Source organism: Trypanosoma brucei, chromosome 10 (assembly GCF_000210295.1).
Source record: "Trypanosoma brucei gambiense DAL972 chromosome 10, complete sequence".
Classification (NCBI taxonomy): domain Eukaryota; phylum Euglenozoa; class Kinetoplastea; order Trypanosomatida; family Trypanosomatidae; genus Trypanosoma; species Trypanosoma brucei.
In genome coordinates this window covers 968,613-983,707 of record NC_026743.1, presented here as the reverse complement: position 1 = coordinate 983,707, position 15,095 = coordinate 968,613, and the positions used below count along the sequence as shown (strand labels likewise).

Genomic DNA, 15,095 nt, shown 5'->3' with positions numbered 1-15,095 from the left:
TTTTTCCCTGTGCCGTTGCGCTCAGTAGATTGTGAGTGCACATGTTTGAGCACACATGTTAATGACGAGCTTGAACTTACGAAAATAATAAAAGAGAGTGTCGAGGAAGGGCAAGAAAGAAAAAAAAAATGTGGGCATAAAGTGGGTACAAAACAAGATCTAATGGAAGGAGATCTGATAAAAAAAGAACGAGAGGAAGGAAGCGACAAATGAATATATATATATATATGTATAGCTGTGCGTATGTATTTATATATTTATAAACTGGCTTTTCGTTTTCGCCTCTTCATATCTCTTCTTTTTTCTCTCTCTCTTTAAATTCAAATCACCATATTCTATCCCTCTTTCTAGATACATTTCTTTATGTCTTTTTCTTTCTTTCATGTGCCACTAATGGGACAAAATGTTTTTCTACCCCTTTTGCTCTCTTTAGTTGGATTTGGTTTGCTTCTGCTTGTTCTCTCTTTTTCTCTCTCCACACACACACACACTTCACAATTTTGTTGAAATGCGGTGTCGTAACGTTTTCTGCTTTTTTTTTTTTTGCCAACCCCCAAAATTAAACTTTAATTTGGGTATTACTTTTTTGTTTGCACATGAGGAAAGAAGATGATGTTGATGAGATATACACCGGGAAAAGTGGAAAACAAAGCTTGCTAAGTGGGCGAGTAATAAAATGTAATAATTGATTGAGTGAGTGAGTGGTTGAGTAAAGGATGTATGGTGAGAGGAAGGGAAAGAGAAAAAAAAAAGGGAGACAGTTGCATGTGCACATGAAGACGCCAAGAGGGAAAAAGCGGGGTGGGGTTGAGACGAATTGTATTTTGAGTGATAGGATGAGGTAAACATGAGGCAGCCAAAGATATTGATGGTGATTAGAAACGCTAATGCTCCCTATGACAAATTGTAGGGGCAATGGGTGGGATGGTAATGGGTTCATCAGCGAAAAAAAAGAAAAGAAAGAACAAATATGTTATAGTGATGTTATGAGCAGTAGCTTGTTACTGTTACCACTACTACTATTTCATGTGTGCAACCAATAATAGCAGTGTCGTTGATTTGAGTGAAGAAAAAAAAAAGGAAAGCTGTAGTAAAGTTGTATTGTCAAGTCGTATGGGTGCTTGATTGGGAGCAAATGGACAATGTCTTTAGAATGCTTTTGTATGGACAGAGTTAAAGGAAGAAGTAGAGGGGGCCGATCATGTAGGTTTCCCCTGACTTAATCCCATTTAAGCCTGTTTAGTTTTCATCTTCTACTTCATAAATTGCATTTTCGAGGAACTTAACGAAGCGGTTAATTTGTTTAAAGACTCCGGTGAGCGGGTTTAGTGCAGCACCTTCCCTCTTTTTTTCGGGGGATGCTCACCACAGTGCTCTTTTTTCCCACCCCCTTATGGTTGTTTTTGTGTCCGCTGATGTGATGTTGTCGGAAAGGTAACCGTGACAGCGGTAATAGTTGTGGCTTGCAATATTACCGCAGTGGTAATAATGGTATCTCCGTCCTTTACACCAAGGCGTGGAGACCGCCGGCAGTTGCTGCTGTGATGGTGTGTGTTTTTTGTGCTCAGGGAGTGGGGGGATTTTTTTTTCCCCCGGTAGCTTCCCTGCTTTTCTGCGCAAATTTTTTTTTTTGGGTCGCTACAGGTACTTATCAGCTGGCGAACGACGTTTCGTCTTTGTTTCTTTCTTACTGTTAATTCTTACACTATGCATGGAGGAGGGGTGAGGTTGTTTAATGAATTGTTCGCTCTCCGCATGGAATACTCAGGGAAGTCGACTTTTTGAGTGCACGTGGCAACATTTCCTCAACTTTAAATGAATAAAGTGATGCGGTGGAATAGAATAGCATGAACCATGTGCCCATTTCCGCCCCAATATCCTCACTTAACAGTGGTGAAGGTTTGTTACACTAAGGCTTTAAACGATATTTCGGTCATCTCACCCGCTACCCATCCTTCTTGTTCTTTTCTTCCCGCCCTCCTCCGTTTGAATTTGGGAATCGAGATACGGATGCTGCAGTCCGATGTGTCTGGACGTGCTCCACCCGAGGAGGATGTACAGTGGCACGTAGGAGAAGTAAGGCAGCCACCGCCCTTCTATAAACTGCCAGGCTCATCAGTAACGGCACGAGAGATAGGTGGGCAACACTCATCGTGTTGTTGCAGATATGGAGGTGGAACACACTCTGGTAATCGCATGTGGACGCACAGTCGCTCAGTTTCACTACCGGATAGCTGCAGTAAAATGTGTTGTTCCTCATTTATTTGCTGTGGTGTGGGAGCGACGGTATCGAGACATGTTTCCGTTCACACGACAAATGCTAACACTGCGCCACACCACGAGAATGAGGAAGCTTTGAAGTTACGCATACGCGTGCTTGAAGGGCAACTTCGACGTGAGTACCAACGACGCCGATCCCAGGAGGAAAATTTCCAAGTGAGACTGGAACTCCTAAAATCATGCTTAGGGACCGCGGAGGGGGCGGTGCGGCACAAAAATGATTTATTTGGTTGCCATCGGTGTGGGAATAATGATATTTGCAATACGTCGGAGGATTGCCACTCGAGAGATGAGGTATTGGAGTCTGAGGATTTGGATGGCAGCGCTCCCGGCCCAATACGCTATGGAGGTCTTGCCCAGGATACAATAGAGCTGTTGGATTTCTGCGAAAACATTGAGACATCGGCTGCGCCACCAAAAATAGTAAAGGAACATTCCGTACAACGGGACGTCGCTTCTCCTTCCACCTCCGAAAGGGAGGGACAGACTCCAGTTATTTTGTTCTGTGAGGAGGGTGGTGTGCCACAAGGAGTTCACATGTTTCCCTCTTTACCGTCAGTTACGTGCAGTAGCGCAGATGAACACGAGGTTGGAGGTTCTGCAAACCCAATTGTGGAAGATCATCAATTGGAAGAACTAAGGGAAGTGTCGGTTTCGTGTTACGGAGGGGAGGCGGCGCTAAACAATCCAGAAAAATCCCGCGTGCATCCCTACTGCACCAGTTTGTCCTTTAGCATTCCTGCTTTTGGTATCAATGGTGTCGGTGAAACGGAAAATGTATCTGACGATCAAAAGAGTACGTCTTGTGAAGCCGTAAACCCTTGCGGCTCGGGAATGTTGGCACTGACGACGCAGCTTCTCTCCGCTGGTGAGGACGTCTCTTCATCGGCATATTCGGGATGTTCTGCGTCTTGTTCGGAAACTTTGTGCAATCCCAATCAATTTGGCAACGCGGTTGATCCTCGTGGATCAAGAAATCGCGCGTGGTATGTCCACACTATACTTCGTGATGTCTTCGAGAAATTGATATGCGACCACCCATCTCTCAACCCTGTATGGGAGAAAGTGCACAAATCTGAAGCGACCTTGACCGATGCGTTTCTTAGCAACCCGAGTGTTCTTAAACTTGCACTTAGTGAGGCGATGTACTTAAACTTTCGTTGCCACCATAACAAGCCCCTACTCGAAACGTTTGACGCACCGTTTCCAAGACAGCTTCCCCCCCTCTCCAGTGAAAACACCGACCCCGGGTTGCTGGAGGCATTTTCAGGGAATTCTTTCACGTGGTCAGGACAGCGGCAGATGCGCCGAACCGATATGGCGCGTGTGACGGTACATGCGCCCCAATTCTTCAATCGCATGCGGAGAATTTTGAATTTGAACATGGCAGAGCTCCGTGGGGCCCTCACTGACAGGTGCGTATGGCGTGAAGTTCCTTCGTGTGGAGAAAGTGGAAAATCACTTATTTTTTTTGGCAACTTTGTGTTGAAGTGTCTGAAAGAGAGCGAATTTTACCTCCTGAAGGAGAGTTTTTTGCTTAAATACATTCACTACTGCGAACGGAACTGTATGACGACATTGCCACACTTCTACGCACTTGTAACGTTTTCGTGGGTATCAAGTGAGTCGTGCGAGCACTACATACTTACTCAGAATGTCTTTCGTACGCCGCACTTCATTCAACGCATTCATGTCGCTAGAGGGGCACGAGTAGGGTTGTTGTCCAAGGCGAAATCACTTTCTGCTTCGTGGCGAACTCGTTTTGGGGAGGACGTATTCAGAGATGATGACCCACCGCCTCGCCTATTAACTTGTGGCAAACTAAAGCGGGCACAATTACTCGCGCAGTTCATTTCCGATACTTCTTTCCTAGCTTCAATGAATATTGTCGGTTACAGTTGCTTGATTGGAATGCGTATGCACAACTCCGCATTTACCGACTGTGGATACGCAGAAGCAACGTCATGCAACGGGGAAGGACACGCAACAGGAGGTGGGGGCGGCTCCATCTTTGATTTTGATGGTGGTTTCTTGTCGGAACCACTGACGGCGCCGGGTGCCGAGGCTACGACCCCGTGGAGGTATGTTTGTTATATTGGCCTCATCGATGTGCTGCGCGAGTACACATCAGGAATGGGATTGGGCCGGCTGACGAGGGGGTTATTTGGGGACGTTCAGGAGGGTAATGAAATGCAACCATCGGCATATGCGGAGTGGCTGCAAGGTGTTTTGTGCAATGCTACAATGTAGAGCTACTTTGGGGAGTGACTTCGACTGTATGTATTTCTTTAGTGTCTTTTGTAAACGTAGTATTGATATTTCCCCTTTTCCTTCTTTGGGTCGCTCGTTGTTTTCCTAAATGCTGTTGTATTTCTTGCCGGGAAAAGTTCATGGAGGTTGGCTATTCAGTGTTTATCGTACTAGAAAGAGTTTGCTGTTTATTCCCCCTCACGATGCTCATTGGGCTTTGTGACACATTACTTATTTCTACCAAGTTGCTTCTGTTTTGGTTTTGTGTTTGGACCATAGGATGGTGTGTGCGTTCGTGATGCCATGGAACTCCCTTAAATTTTATTTACTCTCCAACTGCCGAAAGAATTTAGGTTTCAAGCTCTTTTTTTTTTTTTTTTTGAAACCCGGTGAAGGACTTCTTTTATCGTGATTTCTGTTCTCTTTAGTTTTTTTCAGTTTTGGTTCTTTGTTAGTACGGTGAGATATTTATGGAGAGCGGAGGCACTGAAGTGGATTCAGTATTTGTTTTGATAGCTGCAATGTGTGCGCGTAGCGCTGTTCACATTATTTCTTACAATTTTACGGAGAAGCACCGCTTTTTTTTTTTTCTGCGTAGCTTTCCTTTTTTATCATACCTTGTGTTTGTCCACGTTTTTGTACTTCTTTTCACATTAAACTTTTGTTTGAGTGCGTTTCCATCTATTCGAATATGATATTTCACTGACGACACATTCAATGGCTACTCTTCCTAGTCTTGTGTATGCCACAACTGCAGTCATCTGTATCTATTTTTTAAACGTTTAATTTTCTTGCAAAATTACTAACTTGGCAAGCATAGCGTAACAAATTTAACTGCGGGTGCAATCATCTAAATAGATCCTGTGTTTTATGTTTTGGGTTATCACGGGTTCTAATGTTGCCACAGCTCTCGAAGCGACGACAAAGTTCGGGGAAGGACCGGCGGCAGAAGCACAAAGCAGTGCTACTGACAGGCGAAGGAGCCAATATGCAACGGGTGCACCAACTTTAGAACCAACTTTCCGGAAACCGCGTCCGGCATTGCCTCGTGAAGCAGACAACCCATTCTACTACAGCGAAGCAGCATCAAATGAACCTTTACAGAGGTTGAAGGAAATTACTTATGCCACTATCCTGGTTCCCCTTCGTGTACTTTACATCACCCTACTGATAGTACTTTATTGGTTACTTGAGATGATTATCCAGAAAAGAGGATGCCATACTGCAGCAAATGAAGTTGATAATCTTAGCAAGGTAAGTTGCCTGTTTCGGTACATCGCGGGTACTTTACCACGCTGGTCTATTCTTGGCCTCGGTTACCTTCGGGTTAATCGTAGGAACAAATGTAACTATGGTCGGCGTGCAGACGGCTCGCGGGTAGTAGGTCCTGTTATTGTTGCTAATCATGTTACGATACAAGACGGATTACTTCTGCTTTTCGAATGTGATGCTTCACTAGTAACTGGAAACCTTGCTGAGGCAAACTTCACTAGCATGTTATTACGTGGTCGGACATACAACGGGGAGGATAGGCGCATTGTGAAATCCCTGGACCTAAAGCACCGCCAAAAAACGCAAGAGGAAATCGACAGTACCGAAGCAAGTACGAACAATAATCCCCAGACTGAAATGTCTGCTGATATGAGTGACTGTAATGAAACGGAGGTGCGTGAGGGAGGGAAGGAATCGTGGCCCATGTCGTATTCCCTGAACCGTGCTGCACGAATGATCGTGTTATGATGCGGTTTTCCACCGACGCCTTCGCCACAGGACTTCCCGTTCAACCTGTTGTTCTCCGGCATTCACATAAATACTTCAATACCAGTTGGTGCGGTGCGGCGAGTCCGACAAGTATTCTTCTAGGGACTGCAGCGGAGTTATTCAACCAAGTAGAAGTGATATACCTCCCCGTGTGTGAACCATCGAAAGAGGAGAAATTGAACCCTTCTCTCTACGCAGAAAGAGTGCGCCGTGCCATGGCTAGCACACTTAATGTTCCAGCAACCTGGCACTCCGAAGCAGATGTTCACCTTGCGCTTGTTGCGGCGCGGCTGAGCCTTCCCGTCGATGCAGTGAATGTGGAAACCGCGCATCCACACTTTGCGGGAATGCCGTATGATCGAGTGGTTAGAATGCTTTACCGGTTCTCTGCCCTACTGCAGCGGAGCGACGGTGGCCCTCAGCCGCAAATGAATATTACACCTAAAGGTTACATGTCACCGACAGCCCTTGGACGGTTCTTGTCTCCGATAGGGTTATACCCGACTTTGAACGAACGGTTGCTACTGCATTTGTCACGGCGGGCCTCTGTGCGAGGTTGTTATATTTCGTTCCGTGATTTTCTATCTGCTCTTTATACAGAGCCCATTATCGTGGGATCCAGTGACAGCCATGGTACCAGTGACAAGACTGGTGAGAGTAGTGTCCCTTCGAATGCTCATATGGTTTTTATCGATGAACTGCAAAAAGGGGAAGCAGATGATGAGGTTGCCCTAGATTTTATACTACGAAGGACTTTCGCGATGATGTTGCTCGCCGGGGAGGACCTTCTTCGACAACAGGAAAAATACCGATCACACATTAAAGATACGTTTGTAACTGTAGGCGAGGTACAAGGTGCCGGTCAGGAGAATGTTGAAGCAGGTGATGCTAATGTCATATCTTGTGCCGAAAGCCCCTTACCTACCGGTACCTGTCCCTCCTCGTACACAACTGTTTACGGTTGCAAGGTGCGGTTCCTCTTTCGTCCTTGTCAAAACATTAACAGATGCGCCCCTGTGGCTGCTTCACTCGCTGCAACAGCCCTTTCTGTCGAGGAGCGCCGCCTTGGACGTGCGGAGTTTGATGCGCTACTCGACATGTTATTCGTACCACATCACTCTACCTTGTGGCGTGGCCCGGCCACAAAGTCTCAGGTACAATTGGCAGAGGAAGATTCACTCTTTTCATATATTCGGAGTGGGGCCACTGAAGAGTGGGAAGCGACTGTTGGTAAAAAGACAGTACAGATCGAGGAGGTGGGTAGGGGAACTAATCGCTCCGGAGAGTACATCACATTTGATGCTTTCCTTCGTTTCTGCTTTCGTCATCGCGCTATGGCAGAGTACTTTCACGCCTGTTGCGAGCACTTTCTATTGTGTGATGATTTGGCGTAGGGGAACTTTATGCCACTTGGCAACCGAAACGTGATCTTACTCCACAATAGTTGCTTGCAAGTTACGGAGAAAATTATCGCACCGTATATGCTTCTATTTTTATTAACCACGTTTTTCATCGTTTCCCGTTGGAGATGCTTCTAAGTGAAGGCTAACCCCATTTTTGTTGTCGTCATTACCGCCTTGTTGTTCATACATATTTTTGCCATTGGGACATCTGTTTGGTTGGCCAACTTATGAAATCCCATAGTTTCTGTCATTATTCTGGACTATACCGTATTTTTCTTCTTTCCGTTTCTTGTCGTTGAAAAAAAAAACTTGTTGTTGTTTAAAGCAAGCAGTTGTACCCACCTCCGACTGGGTGGACCGGGACGAACACGAAGGGGAAAGTGTGGAATTCTTTCTTCGAACTGTTTCGCCCCTGAAGACTGAATAAAGGAAGGAAAGAGAAAGACCGTATACTTTTTTACGGGAGATAAAATTGATCCGTATTTGTCAACAGAGGATGGATATTACAAATTCTATATCATTCGAGGAGGCAACATCGGTTGCCTACGCGCAGCGGACTGCGGGTAACTTACCAGAAGTCGGCAAAGAAGATGGAAAGGTGGTTTCTGCATATGTAAGACTCTTGGAAAGAGAGAGGAAGAAACGTGAGGAGGCAAACACAAAGATCGTGTCGCAAAGGGGATCTTGTACGTTTGAGTTTTCCGGTTCTGTTGCGCGGGAGGATGACATTTGCAATACGCGAAAGTTATCTGAACCGCTAGCTCCCCTTCCCGTGTTAGCGAGGATGCGTTTAGCTTTTGATTTGCACGAATGGCGCCACCAAATGAAGCGTAACCCGGTACTAGACTTTGCAGGATCATACTCGTACGAGCGAAACAGCAAGGAAGAGGTGGCCGCGATGTTTCGGTACAAGCAACAATGTGCTGAGTTGCAGAAGAACTTAAGTGAAGCACGTGCTGATGATCTTTCTCCAGATGTTGGGATTCGGAACAAGTGTACCCTTACAAGTCTTTTGAGCACGTCACCACCTGGTATGGCCCTCGCCGATTTTGAACGAGACATTGTGGAGCCGTTTTTTGATGCCCTCTTTCCACCCATTGTTAGCCAAAAGCAACCGCAGGTCGAGGGATTCGATGCGCTGACTTGGCATGGGATGGGCTCAGACCACATGCAGTTTTTATCAGGGAATCGTAATTTGTCCCGCCTGACGTATCAGCGGTTGAAACAGAGCCACGTGGAAGCTGCCGAGAACCTTTTCCGCACTATTGACGCGGATGGTGATGGTTTGGTGACATGGGACGAACTGAGCACCTACATTCTCGAGTGTGGCGAGCGGTCACTCGTGAAAGGGGACGCTTCTGCACGTAGGAAGAGGGGAAAATCTGGCAGGACTTCTCCCGATGAAGAAAGGGAAAAATCAGTAGACTATGTTGGGCGTATCTTAGATTTAACTACTGTTCCCGCGAACACCACATTGTGGCAGAAGCGTTACCCGCTAGTGCGCTTCTTATACCACACCGAGGCTATTAGTCATATCGTGTTTATCGATCACGGTAGGCGCTATGTCACGGCCGCGTGGGATGGGCTAGTAAAGCTCTGGCGCACCGATCCACGACTAGCCAACGCACAGGGCAAACCCGCTATTGTGCACGAGCGGAACCTTTTGGCAGCCGGTGTACCTATTCTTGATATGTCGTGCTCGCCGCAGTCATTAGGCAATGTGGAAATGTTGGTTGTGCTGACTATCGACTGTTCCGTTACTCTTGTTCGTGCTGGGACGGCGGAGGTTGTCAAAACGTTTCTCGGGCGGCATTCGGTTCCCACATTGCCAGTGGAACTTCAAAACGGTCTACCCAAGACACCTAGCTGCTTGCGTGGAGGTACCCCGGAGGAGTCACTAGACTTGTTGTGCACAGTGGACGTTACACAACTCCAGGATGAGGATCCGAGCAGGGTGATGCGGCCCGAATATAAGGTTCGCGCATACCGCCGCGACGCACTGGATATTCTCTTTACGGATGTTTCACGGTATTTCACTGGCCTTGGCATTATAGCGCCCACGTACGAGCATCTTGAGCGACCTCAACCGGTGAAAACGGATTTTCTCTCACGATTTGGCGTGTGTGGTGCTTCTTCACTTGGCTATAGATCTCGTCCCGCAACAAGGTGCGAACGGCCCCGGTGTGGGACGAGGGAGGAAGTGGTCACACCGGAGACGACACAAGATACGGGAAACTCTCTTGAAAGTACCAGATGGGTTCACTGTGGCAGCAGAGGGGATGGCCATGTTTTCGAAGGTGTGGGGAGCGAGCGCAGCAACAGAAAGCCAACGCCAGGGCACTGTGCTTCCGATTACACGGATGAAGGTGTCGCATGGTTTAGCCGCTGCGTTGCTCTTGCAAATTACGTGAAGTTTAGCTCCACCTCCCTTCTTCCGACAGGCCCACTCATGCTTATAGGATTTAGTTCTGGTGTGCTACAGTTTTATCCTTTGCGTGCCCACTGGTTTGACGTATTTGGCCAAACGGAGACGCGGTTAGAACCCCCAGAATCGCACGAACCCCTGTTAACCCTGAAGCTACATCGTGCTGCCATTGTGAAAATTGTCGTTAGTGTAGAAAGTGATATTGTGATGACGGTTAGCGACGACTGCACAGTGGGTGTACGCCACCTGAGCCGCGTGGAAGTACCATTCATGACATTAGGTGAAACAGTTGCCCCCACAGGAGCCGTGAAGCTAGGGTCTACCGGCTCAACGAGCCTATGGCTATCGCAAAACCATGGGCACAGAAAGCGGATTACGTGCGCTACTTTTCATGCGGGTCGGGCCATTTTAGTAACAGGGAGTTTAGACCGTACAGTCATCTTTTGGGTGCCCTCTTCCCCGCGCCCACTTCACCGGTTGGAGCTGTCAGAATTTAGGAAATCTGCAACATCCGGTTATCCAGTAGATGTGGCGTTTATGCAACCGCCACTGCGGCCGCTGATGTTGATGGCTGCCGACTCGAAGCGCGTACTGTACTTCTTTGATGTTGACACCTACCAGTGCGTCTGTGTTGTAAGTGACGACAGCGCTGCTTCGCTTCGCTTTGGGGAGATGCTCTGTGCTCGCTATGATGCCGTCCAAGACCGTCTTATACTAGGCGGGTACTATCCAAGGGTTTGGAACCCCAAACAGACGGATGACTATCCAGCGGGTTACCTTGGCCATCGGAAGCCGGTTGTGAATCTTGTTCACCAGAGGAAGTGGGACATTTGGTTTAGTGCTGACGAAGAAGTTATCATTGTGTGGCGCCCCGCTGTTACTGAAGTGAGATTAGGGATGAGAAAGGCAGCTGTTATGTTTCCCCCTGATACAGAGCAGTCACAACAGCCGGACGAGAGCGATCCTCAACTTGAGGAATCATCGGCTAGCGACGCCAATGCTCATTGGAAGATAACAACTGTTGTCGAGCGATCGTGGGTTGTTGATGGCGGAATTTGTTGCATTTCGGTGGAACAAACAGAGTCGGCGCATGTTTTTGTTGCACTTGAGCATTGCCGATGCATAAAGGAATACAACGGCCTCAATGGCACTCTAGTACGTACATTTACATTTCCATCTGGGGTTAACGAACTTTCTTCCATGGCTTGCGGGGTCATGGAGGGAAAGGGGACGCTACGGCAGTCGGTCTCTCTGCTTTCCGCCACTTTTGAGAAAGAGAGATCTCTAGACGGTACCACCGCTCTGTATTTACTACCTGGTAAGTCTAGTGAATCGTTGTCAGCGCTTGGCGACAACACTATCGAGGCACATCGCCAGATTATAACAGATCGCGTCGGCGTGGCCGCTGCCATTATTTACGAAACTCTGGGAATTGTTATTGTTGGCCATCGCGGAGGCATCAGCACAACGCCTGTGGACGAGGTTACAAAGTGCCCGATTCCGTGCACACGCCTGACAGACACCTCTCAACATAAGTCTGAGGGTAAGAGGAGCATCAGGGCAAGCGTATCCGAGTCCTTTAAGCGGAGGTTCGTGGGCGACAAACAGCAAATACACGTCTCTCAACGCTCTTCCACCACCAATGCACTTCACAGTGACAGCGACTCTTCAGATTTGGATGCTAGCGCCAGAACTAGCACCAGAGCTTCGAGTCAAAAAAGCTCTAAATTTCCCGCCACTACTGATGCACGTGATTGTCAGTCCGTACAAACATCGTGCGAGAACACCGTTGTGCCGGCGCCGCTAGATCTTGTTGCGTTACTTCCAGGTCCTCTCGTTCAAGATCCGGTGAATTATACTAGGGAGTTCATGCAGAAGCGCGAACGCTACCTAAATTGCAATGAACCGACTCGGGTTACAGCCCCAAGCAACCCTAGTAATACCCATGCCGAGAACAAGTATGACGTTTTGTTGGACGACGGTAGCGAGAGTGTTCAGCGCAAGAGTGAGGAATTGCCGCCACTTTTGCTTTTTAGTCGGGATTTTGATGAGTTCCTTCCTGCATCCAAGCGTGACTGCGGATTCTTGCTTTCTGAGCAATTTGCAAACCTCGGTTTCGTTTCACATATCGTACCCGTTGGCACGACCGGTTATATTGTGACTGGCAGCGATGATGGAGTCATCCAGATTTGGAACGGTCGCAGACGAGCGGAGGCATTTCGGTTCCGTGTCACCTACGAATTGGACGCCATCACCGCGATGGAGGTGAGCCGTGATGGCGTTTACATTGCTGTGTCCGATCATAGGGGTCATATGGCCTTGCTGGACGTGAGTAATATAAATTGGACTATATCATCGCCGTGGGAAACAGAAGGCTCTATGCATGAAGGTGTAATATTGCTACGGCGCTGGCGTGCTCACAAAAACAATCTGACAGCCGTCCGGTTCATACGAAAAACGTCTTTTTTGGCCTCTACCACAAGCGAAGCGGAGTTGTCGCCGTTTCCCGCTGAGAGTCTGACAGAAGCAAGCAAAGGGGAAGGTCAGAGCGTGAGAGTAAATACCTTTAATGCAACGGCTCCTTTCGTGGACAGGCACACGGCAGTCTTTCTTTGCGCAAGCTGCGACGATGGCTACGTTTACGTGTGGAGTGTGTTGGTACCCTCTGTCTCTTTTGGAAACCCTAGTGAATGTACCGTTAGCTGTATTGGCTATTTTGGGGGAAACAGTGAGGTGCCACCCAAGATGCCATCGTTGAAACATAACCCCTGCTCTTTTGAAGTGTTGGATGTGGTGCGGAAAGAATATGTGCAGAAGCGGCTTTTCCCATGTGTTCGCGAGTTGTTTGACAACAGGCAGGTGGAGGCTGCTATTACGAGGGCTGCTGAGATCGTTAAAGAGGATATGCTGGGAGTTAGGTTTCGTGGTGGGCTGCCGAGTGCGCCCCACGGGGCACTGTTATTTGGGACGAGGACAATGAGCCGTATTGGGCTCAAGAGGAGCGGTGACATTTCTCCGCGTGCCTCAATTTTCTGGTCCGATCAAAGCACAAAAACTGATATGCAGCAGGGTAGTGGTAGCGGGTACCCCCCATCCTATGCTCTTGCTTTTAGGGATGAATTCCATGGGGAACACGACTTGCCTGCGCTTCTTAAGCGCCTGTTCGATGAAGTTGTTGGGCGTGAGTTCAAGACACATGTGCCATCGCCTATCTCTCGCAAAGATTCAGCACTCATTTCTCCACATCGCGGCGTTTTTGCTCGGAGGAGGACGCGAACGGATACCATTTGTGAGACCCCACGAGAGGGATACGGAGTAACTGTACTGCATAGTATTCCACAAGCACCTGCACTGAGGGAAGAGTCTGCGGCACTATCTGATACCTTTTCGGCGGCACACCGAATCGCGGAGGCCGCATTCTCCTGCAACCCAGCATTTGGACCTGCCGGCATCGCTCCTGTTGTCCCGTCCATGCTCGCTACACCCCTGGTCTTACCCAACCGCGGCTCTTCAATCTTCGCGAGTGAGGAGAGGGAGAAACAAAGCCCAGTTGTGTGCGTGCCTCAGGTGCCGCGGAAAGCGATGTCTTCTTCAACGGAAAGGTCGGGCCGTGACACAGGAACAACTCTGGTGAATATGCCTCCAAACTGCAACTTGCCACCCAGCTCTGTATATTTAGGACTGCTTGCAGAAACCGTGGATGCATGGGTGCTTCAACCTGAAATAGTTGTAAGAGGCGCGACCTGCGCACCACTTCCTCGGCGCCGTTGCTCTCCGGCTGCAGGAACTCACAAGAGCCAAGCGAAAAAGGGTGGCAGCCCCCGTGGGGGCTCCCCTGTGAAAAATGAATTTTCGTTTAACGCTGTTCCATCCTCCAAGGCGATAAGGGATCATGTAGAGCGTGAAAAATGGCGCGGCGTGATGACTCTACTGGGGCCTGGGAGTGACGACGGATCCTCTTCGGGGCGAAAGGGTTTACAACCCATTCGGGGGCAGATGCCATCACCTTTCCCGGTTGCTTCAAGCGATCACCCACGTACGAGGACATACAGCAGCTGCTTCACCGTGGGAGGGGCATCCACATCGAGTTCTAAGAAGCCAAAACGAAAGTCTGAGCAGGAGGAGCGGCTGCGAGTGATGAAAACTCTAATGAGCTGGAACACTTGTCCTGTACCCAAGGTAACCGGCGGCAAGGGGATTGTCTCCACCGTTCGGCCCCCTAATTGCAAGCCAGTTTACGAGGGCTCGTTGCTTTCTTACTCGGATTCCTCAGTGGCATCCATGACACTTCCAGCGTTAATTCCGCCGTTCATGAACGTCACACGGAATGTAAGAACACCTAGTATCGACACCTCCCCGCAGGTAAAAAATTTGATGACCGTACTGGAGGAAGAGAAGGACGTAATGACGGCGGTGCTAACCGCGGCACTGCAAGAAAAAGAACAGCTGCTGTTGCGTTCCAATACCAACCCATCGAAACTGCCAGCAATACAACGGGCGCAAAGCATAATGGGAGGTCATATGTAACCCCATATTGTGCTTCCTAAAGCTGCTTGTGAATGTTATTACATTGTATTTCCCCTCTCCCGTTCTTGTATATTTATGTATAGAAAGTTGTCGCATCGCGTGACCCACAGAATAAGTATGTCGTGGAGCGAACTGTGTGTATATTTGAATTATTGCTTTGATTTTCAGAGGTATCCGATGTAGGTGCTACGCCTCGTCCTAAGTTGTGCCTTTTCTTCTTCGACTGTTGTCGAGACGTTCACCGGGGGGGGGGATCTCATATCGATTTTTTGTAAATATTTTAATTATATGCATTTAGTTTTTTAAGGTGATAATGGTGGTGATGGGACGGAGGTTGAGGTGAGGTTACAGTTGACACCAAAAAAATGCCACGGGGGGTGGGTTTCACTTTCGGTTAGTGGACGTGACGAGGAAGAAGTGATAGGGAAGTAAAATAAACTTTCAAATAT

General features: G+C 48.2%; 4 protein-coding genes across 4 annotated transcripts; 3 read left to right on the top strand and 1 right to left on the bottom strand.

Moving 5' to 3' along the window:
• Positions 1–559: 559 nt before the first annotated feature.
• On the bottom strand, positions 560–940 carry TbgDal_X4840 (hypothetical protein, unlikely; the record flags this gene model as incomplete). Its single annotated transcript, XM_011779361.1, has 1 exon — positions 560–940. The coding sequence occupies one exon, from the start codon at positions 938–940 to the stop codon at positions 560–562; it is 381 nt and encodes a 126-aa protein (XP_011777663.1).
• A 914-nt stretch (positions 941–1,854) lies between these two features.
• On the top strand, positions 1,855–4,530 carry TbgDal_X4830 (phosphatidylinositol-4-phosphate 5-kinase,putative; the record flags this gene model as incomplete). The annotated part of the gene is made up of 1 exon (XM_011779360.1): positions 1,855–4,530. The coding sequence occupies one exon, from the start codon at positions 1,855–1,857 to the stop codon at positions 4,528–4,530; it is 2,676 nt and encodes an 891-aa protein (XP_011777662.1).
• Positions 4,531–5,400: 870 nt separating this feature from the next.
• Positions 5,401–7,685, top strand: TbgDal_X4820 (hypothetical protein, conserved; the record flags this gene model as incomplete). The annotated part of the gene is given in 2 exon segments (XM_011779359.1): positions 5,401–6,267; positions 6,267–7,685. Coding segments are annotated over 2 exon segments (2,286 nt in total).
• Positions 7,686–8,190: 505 nt separating this feature from the next.
• Positions 8,191–14,646, top strand: TbgDal_X4810 (hypothetical protein, conserved; the record flags this gene model as incomplete). Its single annotated transcript, XM_011779358.1, has 1 exon — positions 8,191–14,646. The coding sequence occupies one exon, from the start codon at positions 8,191–8,193 to the stop codon at positions 14,644–14,646; it is 6,456 nt and encodes a 2,151-aa protein (XP_011777660.1).
• Positions 14,647–15,095: the final 449 nt, after the last annotated feature.